We start from the raw sequence: 12,709 nt of genomic DNA, 5'->3' as shown, positions 1-12,709 counted from the left end.
GTTCTAACAACAACAACTTCTATAATCACTTTCCTAGTTATTTTTGAGCTTTCAGTGTGTATAAAAGGCTTCTCCACCTTCAGAGAAGGAGATTCTTAGTGAGCTTTTCAACCGTCTTGGATTAACAACCAACTAGATTGTAACGAAGTAAATAGTGACCTTTTACTTATTTCTTTAAGTTATTAATTCTATTTTTAATTGTGTTTCTAGTCTAAGTTCAAGGATCGGGAAGGAGTTTTATTTTTCTATTTTAGGCAATTCACCCCCTCTTGTCGACCCTGCTGTGCCAACAGATAACCCTAGTATGCATCCATCATGCATATAAGTTTACAGCCAAAAGTTGAGTTCACTACTTGGTCCATGCACGGTAAAGGATAATAATCTTTAGGGTACGCCTTGTTGAGGTCTCTAAAGTCAATACAGACTTGCCACTTATTCCCTGGCTTAGACACCAGGACCACGTTAGCCAACCAGCTCGGGAATTGTACTTCACGGATGTAGTCGACTTCTAGTAACTTGTCTACTTCTGCTTGGATGATTTTATTCTAATCGGCTCCAAAGTATCTCTTCTTCTACTTGACTGGCCGAGCGTTCGGGTAGACATAAAGTACATGCTCCATAACTATTGGTGAAACACCTTTGATTTCCTTGGACGTCTAGGTGAAAATATCATTATTGTGCGTGAGATACGTGACCAACTCTGCTTTAAGCTCTGGAGCCAGGTCGACAGTTATCTGGGTGGTTGCTTTTGGTCGATCGGGTTGAATCCGTACCTCCTCTTTCTCCTCATATACAAGTGTAGGAGGCACCTCATGGATGATATTGACCTCCATCCGGTGAATCTTCCGGGTGGTATTGGCTTTAGTTTTTATTATGCTAACATAGCACTTGCGTGCTATCAATTGGTTTCCTTTAACTTTCCCAACCTGGTTGTCTACGGAAAATTTTATTTTTTTGGCAAAAAGTAGAGACAACTGCCCTAAATTTATTTAGGGTTGGGTTGCCCAAAAGGTGGAGGATGCTCCCTCCACTATAAAAGTTGATCGGCGCGTCCTCATTAGGGGCTCCTCTCCTAAGGATATGACCAACTTTATTTGGCCGAGCGGCTGAACTTCATTGCCCGTGATACAAGGATATCATCATAGGCTGAAGCTCACTCAGCTTTATATAAAGCTGCTCAAATGCTTATTTGAAGATGATATTGACAGAGTTATCTGTGTCAACAAACATAAGGTACATGTTATAATTGGCTACAACAACCTTAATTATTAAAGCATCATCATGGGCTACTTCGACCCCCTCTAAATCTTTGGGCTATAAGTTGATCTCGGACCCTTGTGTCTACTCTTGGCTATAACTAACCATATGGATCTCTGTCAGTCAGTCCTCCAACAATCATGTTAATATCTCCCCAAGCAGCATTGTTGTGATTTTTTTTTTTACCGCGCCGGGGGTTGCTCCTATTAGGCTCGGGCAGGAGCCTAAGCCCAATCTTCCTCCCATTGAGGTATCCTTTGGTGTTGGTCGACGTCTCGGTAATCTCTCTTAGGTAGACCATTAATATTGTCGACGATTGGGAGATGGAGAATGTATGCGATATCCTTGGTTACCGGCCTGGTGATTCCCATGATTATAATGATAACAATCTTGGATGTCATGAGTCACTGAGCGGTGGTATGTATAGAATCTGGGTGGAGCCCATCTAAGGAGTTCAGGGCACTCCACCCGCCCCGACCTCCACATGTTGCACAACTTGAGGCCATGGTTCTGGATGACGTGGGGGAGGACCTGCTTGAGACCCTTTATGTGGGAGAAGCGATGGAGGCGCTCGACGCTCTGTAGCAGAGGCTGGAGCAGGCGCAAAGACTTCCTTCTTCTGAGTGGACTATGCTTCCTCCTCATTAATATATTGGGTTGCTCGGCTAAGTAGATGATCAAAATCTCTGGGCAGCCTCCTGATGAGAGAGCGAAAGAAATCATTGTCGGTGAACCCTTAGGAAAAGGTGCTCACCAAAATCTCCAGGGTGGGCGAGGGAACATCCATGGTCACCTAATTTAATTTTTTGATGTAAGCCTGGAGCGTTTCCTTTGACCCCTCCTTGAGTGAGAGGAGGCTCAAGGGGATCTTATGGTAACTGTGACTGTTGGAGAAATGGTGAAGGAAAGAGTTGTGGAAATCCTTGAAACTGCATATGGATTTGGCCGACAGTCGTTTAAACCACCTCTGTGTTGAGCTAGAGAGTGTGGTGAGAAACACTTGGTATTTTACGTTATCCATATATTGATGAAGGAGAGTGGTGCTCTCAAACTTCAGGAGATGATCCTCTAGGTCTGTGGACCCTGGATATTCTCCTATTGCTATGGGATGATAGTGTTTAGGCAATTTATCGTCCAACATTCCCTGACAGAACGACGTACTAATTCGTTCGGGAGAGCTACTAGCCATCGGGGCTTTTTCTTTATGTAAATCTTGAGTGGGCGCATCCCTAGAAGATGATCCTTGGGGCCGCTCCTCTTGTCCCACATACTTAGGCGGCTTGTGAAATAGCACCGGGTGATATGCAGGCGATTGGGGCATAGATAGTAAGTTGATTGGTGGAACATATGGTGACACCAAACCAACCGCCGAAAGAATTGGTTGGAGCTCAGTTGGACCTCCCACCCAGCCCCTCGCTCAGTATGAGGACCTGATGTTGACACAGCAGGATCGTGCGACAAAGTACTGCCAGTTGTTGCCGCTTGTTGCTGCATCAACTTCTGCACTTAGGCGTTGATCAACATTTCTAACTCCTCTTGTGTCAAAGTAATAGTGGTGAGTCATCCAGCTTCCTCCATCCCTACATTTCAAATTCAGACAAAGATTCTCACAGATAGCGTCAAATATGATTATGTCCAAAAGCTAGAGAGATGGCGCACTGGGCAGGTGGCGGTGAGGTTGACTAAACGAAGACTCTAGATTAGAGTAGGGGCTGCGAATGGGAGTGAGAATCCTTCCTGCACACACTCGAGAGAACAAACAAATATCAGTACAAAAAATCAGGGAAGGGGTCCTTGGCGAAGATCCTCCGATACTCAAGTCAGTGTAATGTCCAAGCGGGAAATTGAACAATAGATGTGTAGCAAAGCGTGTGCATAGTAAAAATATGTTCCAAAGCATACCTTGCTATCGGAGAGAACCCCTTTTATATACCACCTCTATAATCTCTATAATCATGAGGTGACAATGAATATCGGATGTCAAAAGTTGTCAAATAAGAGAATATATATTCTAGGAGACATATAGTCATCATCCGAGGAATCTTCCGTTATTTGTGTGTATCTTTTTTTTTGTAACTAACGTCATTAATAAGACAGTCAAAGGAATATATAGTGTGATAAAGATCGTTTATCTTTATCAGAAAGAGCTTTCAATTCACTTTTTAAGTGTGTTCAAGCTGTCATCTCTTTGTGGAATGGAATCTGACACATGAATTGAGCATTCGGAAGACAAACAAGTTCAAAAGAACATTAATTGGATGATGGATCTCTGCAGTTGCACAGAAGTGGCTCTTCAGAAAAGAAAAGAAACTGGAAAGGATAAGAGAAAGTAGAGATCAGTGTAGGCTATAATTCTTTATTAGTTGGAGACAAGTAAGAGTTTTTTATTTCATTTTTAAATACGATAATTATTGTGTTGAATACAGCAAGTTTGGATTAAACTAATCCCCACTTGAATACATGGTGGATGTCAATCAATGTTCACTGGATGTGTTTGCCATTGGCCGGAGCAAACACTCATCAAGGTCCTCCCTTTCCCCTATCTCTGTCTTCCCTCGGCTTTGGACTTTGCAAGGTTCTAAGGTGATTTGGACTTCTAGAGGTGATTGTTAGTGCATTGTGGAAGTCGAATTTAGTATATATTCCTTTCTCTTTTTGTTGAGATTTGATCCAGTAAGACATATTGTATATTGATCATGTTGCATAGAGTTTGATTTTGGTTTTCTCTGCGCTGAAATCTTGAGGGGATTGTTCTATTTTGTGCTTTTGGACAGGCATTTGAAAATCAAGAGATCTTATTGAGAGAGAAACAGCATGTTGAGGCAGGTGTCCAGTAGGAACCAGAGAGGAAAAGGGGGTCTGAAGATGAAGAATGCTCTTCAAGTCTGCCTGGTGATTGCCATCTGCATTTGGCTGATCTATCAGATGACTCACTCTCGTGGCAAGAAGAAAATATTTGAAGAGGGGAGCTCAAAAGCATTATTCAAGGCAGGCGAGAGGCCGATCGATGTTGAGAAATTTAGCAAGCAGGAACTCTCTCAGATGAATAAGGTCGAGGCAATTAGGGAGATGCAGAATGGTGATGAAGAAGTTGAGGATGAAGGTGAAGAATCTACTGGAGAAGCCAGGGAAGAAGAAGAAGAAGAAGCTGGGCATGAAGAGTTTGGCGAACATGATCATGATGAAGCGGCTCAAAAGAGGGAAGAGAATGAAGAAGCATCTCAGGCTGCGCGAGAGAGGAGTTTCAAGGCCGACGATGCATCCAGTGCTGTAGCTCATGTGACCCAATCGAATGAACCAGCAGAAACTGAGTCTGAAAATGAAGCAATTTGGAAGAACCTCGACGAAAATGCAGGAGGAAACAATTCAAGCATCGTTCACCAAGGAATTTCCATTTTGCAAAATCATACGGTCGCAAAGACAGTTGGAGCTCCAATGTTACACAGCATCTCGTCGCAAAATAAGACGACAGTTGAATCGAAAAATGAGGGACAACAGTCTGGTATACGAGTTTCAAGCACCATGAACAACCAAACAGCTGCAGGTGAAATGCCGGTATCTGTAGAGCAGGCTCAATCTCCTGCTAAGCTCACAGTGAAGGTGGATCCAAATAATGTCACAATTTCACAATATCAAACAACTGTTGTTCGTGAACAAATAAACACAACAAAGATACTGAACCAGGAGGGGGAAGTTCCCAACTTGAAGACCAAAAGAGCGATGGAGCAAAAGGACTCTGAAACTTCTTCAGCTACCAATGAGATTAACAAAGCTGTTGGATTAGAAGCTGGCAATTCTCTGGTATCCCTGGAGAGAAATAGAGACGTGAATGTAGATGCATTGAGTTCGTTGGACATCCAAAGCAAAGCACAAAGCAGCAAGCCGGGAGCCATGGCAGCATAGAGAAAGTTGGCAGAAGGAATTTGTGAACAGTTTGTTTCATTTTGCTTCCTGAATTCTTCAGAGCAAAACTAAATTTACATTGTTTTCGCTAACAGAGGAATGTCGCATGTTTTGAATGATCTTTAAGATCTGTATGTGAAAGAAGCTCCAGTTCAACTTGGCGCTTTTGCTTGAAACTAAAGAAATTTCTTCTTAGGCTCTCATTCTGTTTAGGCCTTATTGAAACTAAGAAACCAGAAAATGGTGCCAAAGTATTAAAATAACTTTTTAACAAAACATTTTCACATATCAAAAAAAAATTGACAGCAGACTGTTTTATATTTTCCACTTATCAACTGAATATTGCTGCTCTATATTCTGGTCCCTCTGTATGCATGAAAGGCTACTATTTGAAATAAATGAAAAGGTAATCAAAGTCATCAATAAATTAACTGTTAGTACTTCTTGGGAACATGTACAACTTTTTTAGGGCATACAAGAGTTCAACAAGCTCGTTACCCAAGCACACACAACATTCTCCAACAGTTAGCCCCCTTCCAATCCCTAGCTTCCACTTGAATTAAGCTCCACATGTAGCATATTCACATATATTATTATAAAAAACACCAGTTTATCCTCCCCATGCAGTGGTTTCCCAAGCACAATTAAATTGGAAGGCATTGTTGAAGCTCCAAGCTTATTAATTTAAACCATGGAAGAGTGCAATGGCTTATTAGGGTTCATGTGACTCTGCTTTATATGGTCAATCCTTCAAACCGGCCGACATGTGTCTGAATAATTACAATTTTTTTTATATCGAATTGGATAACACATTAATTATCTTTCAGTTGCTTAATTTATTATTTATGGATGAGTGAGTTAAAATCAAGTTGAAATTATGAAGAAAAAGAGAGAAAACATCAATGGACTAAAAGCATAATGAATGGGGAATCATACGCAAGCATGCACAAAATGATGAAGAAACCAGAAGGGACTCCTCCATTCGATTCTCCACTGAGATCACCAACGACTCATTTGCCATGGCACTATGGCAGGGACCTGGGAAACTCACATCTGAGCCCATCATTACTAGGAGACAAGGTCCTTGAATCCGGACAATTAACTAATGATAGCTCGGAAGATCCCTGGCACATTGGTGTCACCTACTCCTTCCACTGTCTCACCCTTTTACGGCACTCATATCTCCTACTTGTTTCTTGTCCATCTAATGGGTCCTTTCTATTTCATATTTCTTCAGTTCGGTAGAGGTGAAGGTCCCGTTGCAGTTGCAGTTGCAGTTGCAGTTGCAGAGATGGCGAGGTCAGTGCTTAGTGTGTAATGTTTTCGATGGGGTAAATATGTTCATATCACCAAGTACACATACAGTCATGTTTTAATCTGAACTGATTTCTTTGGAGTCGCAAAAGCTTGGAAAGAAAGAATAGTTAAGAAGCTATAGCTTTCACCTTTGTGCATAACTTTCCCTTGGATTCACTGAGTAGAGTGCCATGTGGTGGACTGGAGCTCCTGCACATGGCTGCTCCCGTTTCTATGCCACTGGAGCAAGCTCAAAACCAAAACCTTTACCTCTCCCAAGAGAATCACAATTAAGGACAGGACCACCCTACGGAGTGATGCCCGCACTGAAGGCTCAGATGTTGGAGACAGTAATCTATTCCTTTAAGACCTCTGGGAAGAGTGAAGTGTGGTAAAAGCCTCAGTACTAGGGAGAAAAGCTATACTTGTAGTTTTCTACTTATGATCAGATCTCCCTTATTCATGCTCCATTACTCTTTTCTGAATTCAAGTTTTTTTCCTTTTTATCTCTTTCCTTGCAGGCGAATCTGAGTTCTGCTCTTACTCTTGTTTACTCATGTTAGGACCATTTCTCTATCAAATGACAATTCTTTGCTCTTCCAGTAACACTAGGGTGGCCGTTGCACTCTGTCTACTCCTGATCTTCTGGGGTTGCTGCAATGATCATTTGATTTCAACGTTTCTTACTTTGTTTCTGCTCGTGCTTTCCCCTTCTGCTGCCCTTGTTATCAGACGGATTGGCAAAGCTGAGAGAGCATCACGAAGTCTTGCAGACAAGAAGGCGACCACTGAGTTAGAGGCAGCTACTAGCTCGGAAGTTGCGACGTCGCTGGAATCAGAAGGATCGGAGTGTGAGATAACTGCATGCATGGGTACTACTGGCTTAATTGAAAAGGATGAAGAGAATCTAAGCCCAAGTGCTTCGCCTGAAGACGCTTGCCACCCGGAGGACTCGATGATATCCGACGACGAAAATCTCATCGAGATCTCACTCCCAGACGGTCACTTTGTTGCACACGAGGAGCCACTGCCTCAATCAAATGGATGCCTGCCAAGTTTTCTCCAGGATTCAGTGAGGCAACATGGACTCACCGAGCTGTTATCGGAAATCAATGAAGAGGACAATTTGATCGAGATCGACATCATCAGGGGCTCCATCAAATGCTCAAGAGTGGGGATTAAGGCCTGAGCTAGCTACATATGCAAAGTCCAGTGATACTTCATCCCTATTGTCATTAGTTGTATCGAGAGATATATGTTGAGTGGAAATAAGTTAAAAATGAGAGAAATTATATATAATGTTTCTCTTGCTACTACTGTTCCCGATTAATTCCGAAGATTGATCAATTCGATCACATCTGATATAATGATTGAGGTAGATTTTTTGAGTCGGATCAAAGTGCGGAAGCCGGCTAATATGGTGGTTAAAGTCAAGATTTAAAGCCAGTGCAATTAATCATTACGGTCGAGAGGTTAGCCGGTCGGACCATTGGGCTAAGAGATTATTCGGCCGGACAATCGGGTTGGTCGGATGTCAAGTCTCTCAATATGGATAAATAGCTCAAGATGAGTCAGTACTCTCCATGGCCAAAATTTCTCTAAGATAGCTTGATTGATCAGTCCAGCCAATTGAAATTATGGTCTGATCGGAAGGAATGGACGCTCGGACCAATTGAACTCTTTCGTTAAAATTGATAGGCCGAATAAAGGATGGGTCCCGACGACATTCTATATGTCCAATCGGCCAAGCGACTACCAACCAAGTTATGGGGAAGGTTGATCTGTCTATTTGACTGGTAAGTGGGTAGTGGGCCCTCCAGCCCAACGGTCTCATTCTTTTTTGGCGTTTTATGCCATGAATGATAGTGAATATTATATATGTAAGTTGTACATTAGAAGCTTCTTCTCTATCAAACGCAGAGATTACGGGTCTATTTTAGGAAAGGTGTCAGAGCATCTTTATGTTCTGTTCTTTTTTTTGGACACGCTTTGAGATTCATGCACAGACAAATAGTAACACTATAAAAGGGGGTCTCCTTCTATAGGCGGGGGTATACTATGCTACGCATTTTTACACACTCATAGCTACTCTTCCTCTCACTGTTCCTTTACTCGATTTGATCACTGACTTGAGAACCGTAGGACCTACAGTGGGGACTCCTTCTCTGGTCCGTTCACTAATGCTCCTTATGACAAGCAGGACAGCTTGGAGCTGCTTTTGCAGGATCAGAGTCTTCAAGAAGTCAACATATGAGCCACGTATCTAGCCTTCCGTCTCTATTGATTTTAGACATGATCAAATTTGACATCATCTATGGGAAATTTGCCTGCATCTGAAACGTGAGGATGAACGTGACTGAATGACTCATCACTGTGACACTATCACAAGAAGATTTAGAATTATTCACTACAAAAATAATCAGGTTTACCGACGAAATATTATTCCGTCGGAAATCTCTGACGGAAGCTAATTTCCATCGGTAATCTCCGACGGAATCTAATTTCCGTCGGTAATCTCAAATATTACCGACGGAATTAATTTTCCGTCGGTGAAATTAGAATATTACCGACGGAATTAATATTCCGTCGGTAATATTTTCCGACGGAATTAAATTTCCGTCGATACAATAATGGGAACTATTTATTAACGGGGAAAATCAGGATTACCGACGGAATATAATTTCCGTCGGTAATTACCGACGGAATCTAATTTCCGTCGGTAATCCTGAAATAAAAGCAAAAATATCAGGATTACCGACGGAATCTAAATTTCGTCGGTAATTACCGACGGAATTTAGATTCCGTCGGTAATCCCGAAAATAAAATTAGGGCACCAACCCTTCTCCTCTCATGCGCTCGATTTCCTCCTTTTCTGCGATTCCGGTGCAATCTCTCCTCTTCGGCGATTCCGGCGCGATCTCTCCTTTTCGGCGATTCCGACGCGATCTCTCCTCTCCGATGATCTTCAGGTAAGTTCTCTCCTCTCCTCTCCATTTTTCTCCTCTCCGCCAGTCGCTACCACATGGCTGGCAGCTTTGCCGGGCGCTAGCCGCACGCTGGTGGTTGTGCCGACCGCTAGCAAGCGGTCTGTCGCTTGCCGGTGGCTGCTAGCAAACAACCGACAACTGTGCCGGTCAGCTGCTAGCAAGCGGTCGTCCAGCTGCTAGCAAGTGGTCGGTGACTGTGCCGAGCGCTTGCAAGTGAACGGTAGCTGTGCCGAGCGCTTGCAAGCGGCCGACGGCTGTGCCGATGGATGTGTTGGCTGCCAGCAAGTGGTTTCTACTACAATTTTTTTCTCTATTGTGTAGGGACACAAAATAAATGGGGAATATTATATGAATATATGGAGTAACTGATGGAGGAGACAAGAGATGACTTGTTATTTTATATAACTTGCTAGCTAGCCAACCAATACAGAATGACTCAAGCTAGCTAGTTAAATTGATCCAATTGTTAGTATTGATCCAATCTTTTAAACTAATTAAATGGGGTTTCAAAAAATTCAAAATTTTAGTTTGTGTATCTTTGTTAATAACGATTATAAGGTTTTCCCTCATGACTAGAGATTTTAGCTAGAATGGGCAGGGTCTTCATATATATGAAAATTGTCTGAAGATGTCTTCAACCCATTGGCTAGGAATATACCATCTACATGATTGATATAAAATGATAATCTTATCAGTGTTAAACCAAATTCTGATAAGATTTAATCCAACTTATGTAATTTTGGAAAATATAGTATGCATTAGGTATTCATGGGTGGTTTTTAATTTCTTAGTGTCGCCTCTTTAACCCAAAAATGATTAATTAATTAATTAATCAGTTTAATTTCCTTATAGAAAATGAAAATTGTGGTTCAAATTAAGTTGGGTTAATTTGTGCAAACATTATATATATATGCGATCGAAGAGATGATCGACCACATAAATTATTAGTACTAATAGTTTGTTTTTGTGTTTTTTTACTTGTGAATGACATAGTTCACTCAAATGCTTTTGGTGCAGCATGATCCACAAAATTCGCACTTCACACTTCATTAATTAAGATGTGTGAACCAACACATCTTCCCCTATACGGGGACTTACATGGTAGTTAGATGAGGCTATGCAGTTGGTTGTGAATTCTAATTTTTGTTACACTTTGTTCAATTGATATGATGTTGTATTGACTCATGAACTAAGTATCAATCCGCTATTGAACCTCAACTTCAAAATCCTTTATGGCCTCGGTTATTTGATTTTATTTAATTCATTACCACATCTTCTGATGTAGCCAAAATCCAAACTAGGTACTATACCAATATAACATCCAATATAGTTAGCTATAAGCTGACACTATCCTCTAAAATAATTTTAGATTCAAAAGCTACATGATTGTTCCGTTGGGAGAAGGATAAGATGAAGATATTCTTACAAAGAGATGAAGGTGGAACGAAGCGAAAGAGGTACAACATTGAATATGCAACAAATTTTGCAGATGTGATAGCAAAGCGCTCACATCTGGAAAATTTGTTGCATATTCAATGTTGTACCTCTTTTGCTTCGTTCCACCTTCATCTCTTTGTAAGAATATCTTCATCTTATCCTTCTCCCAACGGAACAATCTAGTAGCTTTTGAATCTAAAATTGTTCTAGAGGATAGTGTCAGTTTATAACTAACTATAATAGGTTCATCAATTTCCAAGACTTCTAAATCATCTGAAGATCCAAGAGCCAGGGCTCGTCCTAGTTCTTCTTCTACAAGAGACTCAAGACCCACAGGACTCTGATTAGGTTTGTATAACTATAACTTACCTTTTTTTATTTATCACTTATAAAACATGCAAAATATATTTATTCTATTTTGATATTAATTATAATCTGATCACCTCTAAAATATGATATTAATTGTATTACATTTTCTCAGGAACAATTCATCACCATCAGTAGATATCCAAAATATGATCTAGGTATCTTTTATACCTTGACATGTAAAATTAGTTAAACATTATACTTTTTTAGTGCATTGCTCTTATTTCTTTTCTTGCATATTTAACGAGTGCCATTGTAATGATTTCTAGAGGAAGTCTTTACAAAGTTTTGGAGGGATCATCCTTTTGTAAGTAGTTTTTCCTACTTAGTTTTAATTATTAACCTTTTGTTTGTTTGTGTATTTTTGAAAGATCTAATCATGAATAGTTGAGGTATGCATCATTCTTTTTTAGGTTTCAGCATTTCATTATAGTATTACAAAATTATATTTATTATGTTTTGATATTTTAATTTGCATATTTCTAAATATTTTATTATTGTATGTTTCAGGAGTTCCTATTGACATATTGATCATCATCGTCATCGTCATCGTCATCATCATATGCTCATTTATATCCAGGTATCAAAATTAGCTATATATAAATCACTATAAAAATTTTATCTTATTCATAAATAATCATATTCTATTGCATTTTACTTTCTGCAGGATTTTCTATTGTATGCGGATGTATAATTTGGAGTATTTTCTATCATGATATGTATTTAAATATCTGATTCTATAAATTTGGATTTATATATGGAAATTTGGATAGTTTAGTTTGTTTCTATTATTGTGATTTGTTTAAATTTTATTTGTTTTAGATGATTGTGATTGTTTTTATTTATATTACTTTGTTTGTATGGATGTTATAGTTTATTTATGTTTGTATGAATTGTATGAATTATTAGGATATACGAAATGTGTTTGTAGGTGTGAAAGTAATTGTTTGTATGTGTTTGTATGGATGCGATTGTTTGTATGTGTTTGTATATATGAAATGTCATCGTCTGTAATGATTTAGTGTATATATGGATTGTAAACAAGGTACAAAAAGAAATATAAATTTTTTCTTGTAATTTTTTTTTATTTTACCGACGGAATAAGTATTCCGTTGGCAATTATCGTAATGGTTTACTGACGGAAACGATATTTCCGTCGGTATTTACAAAATTATTTACCGACGGAACTATAAATTCCGTCGGTAAACATTGACGGAAACGTTGTTTCCGTCGGTAAACACAACTACCAGAAGCACTGTTTCCGGCATGATTTACCGACGGAAATATAAATTTCGTCGGTAAATTTTACTACGGAAATCCTAATTCCATCGATAATTACCGACGGAATTTAAATTCCGTCGGTATATCTGTTTCCGACAAATTATCTTCCGACAACTGATTTTCCGTCATAATTCCGTCACTAAGCAACTATACCGACGGAATTACGACGGAAAATTCCGTCG

The 12,709-nt window shown here is 39.9% G+C and overlaps 2 protein-coding genes across 7 annotated transcripts; both read left to right on the top strand.

Annotated features, from left to right (window-relative positions):
- Positions 1-3,475: 3,475 nt before the first annotated feature.
- On the top strand, positions 3,476-5,330 carry LOC121995014 (cyclic nucleotide-gated cation channel beta-1-like). Of its 3 annotated transcripts, none has more exons than XM_042548988.1 (2): positions 3,476-3,840; positions 4,032-5,329. In XM_042548988.1, exon 2 carries the CDS (start codon positions 4,072-4,074, stop codon positions 5,158-5,160), a length of 1,089 nt encoding a protein of 362 aa, XP_042404922.1. In that variant the 5' UTR covers positions 3,476-3,840; positions 4,032-4,071; the 3' UTR covers positions 5,161-5,329. The 3 variants fall into 3 exon arrangements, with proteins under 3 accessions (XP_042404922.1, XP_042404828.1, XP_042404869.1); XM_042548894.1 differs by having other exon boundaries at positions 3,476-3,859; positions 4,032-5,324; XM_042548935.1 differs by having other exon boundaries at positions 3,545-3,930; positions 4,032-5,330.
- Positions 5,331-6,303: 973 nt separating this feature from the next.
- Positions 6,304-7,803, top strand: LOC121994714. 4 transcript variants are annotated; one of them, XM_042548731.1, is made up of 2 exons: positions 6,304-6,459; positions 6,978-7,803. In XM_042548731.1, the coding sequence occupies exon 2, from the start codon at positions 7,013-7,015 to the stop codon at positions 7,643-7,645; it is 633 nt and encodes a 210-aa protein (XP_042404665.1). In that variant the 5' UTR covers positions 6,304-6,459; positions 6,978-7,012; the 3' UTR covers positions 7,646-7,803. The 4 variants fall into 4 exon arrangements, with proteins under 4 accessions (XP_042404665.1, XP_042404614.1, XP_042404706.1 ...); XM_042548680.1 differs by having other exon boundaries at positions 6,312-6,459; positions 7,060-7,803; XM_042548772.1 differs by lacking the exon at positions 6,304-6,459 and adding an exon at positions 6,524-6,847.
- The last annotated feature ends 4,906 nt before the right edge of the window (positions 7,804-12,709 follow it).

This window comes from Zingiber officinale, chromosome 1B (assembly GCF_018446385.1).
Source record: "Zingiber officinale cultivar Zhangliang chromosome 1B, Zo_v1.1, whole genome shotgun sequence".
In the NCBI taxonomy this organism is placed as follows: Eukaryota; Viridiplantae; Streptophyta; class Magnoliopsida; order Zingiberales; family Zingiberaceae; genus Zingiber; species Zingiber officinale.
The sequence above is the reverse complement of the archived record's forward strand: the minus strand, read 5'-3'. Positions and strand labels throughout refer to the sequence as shown.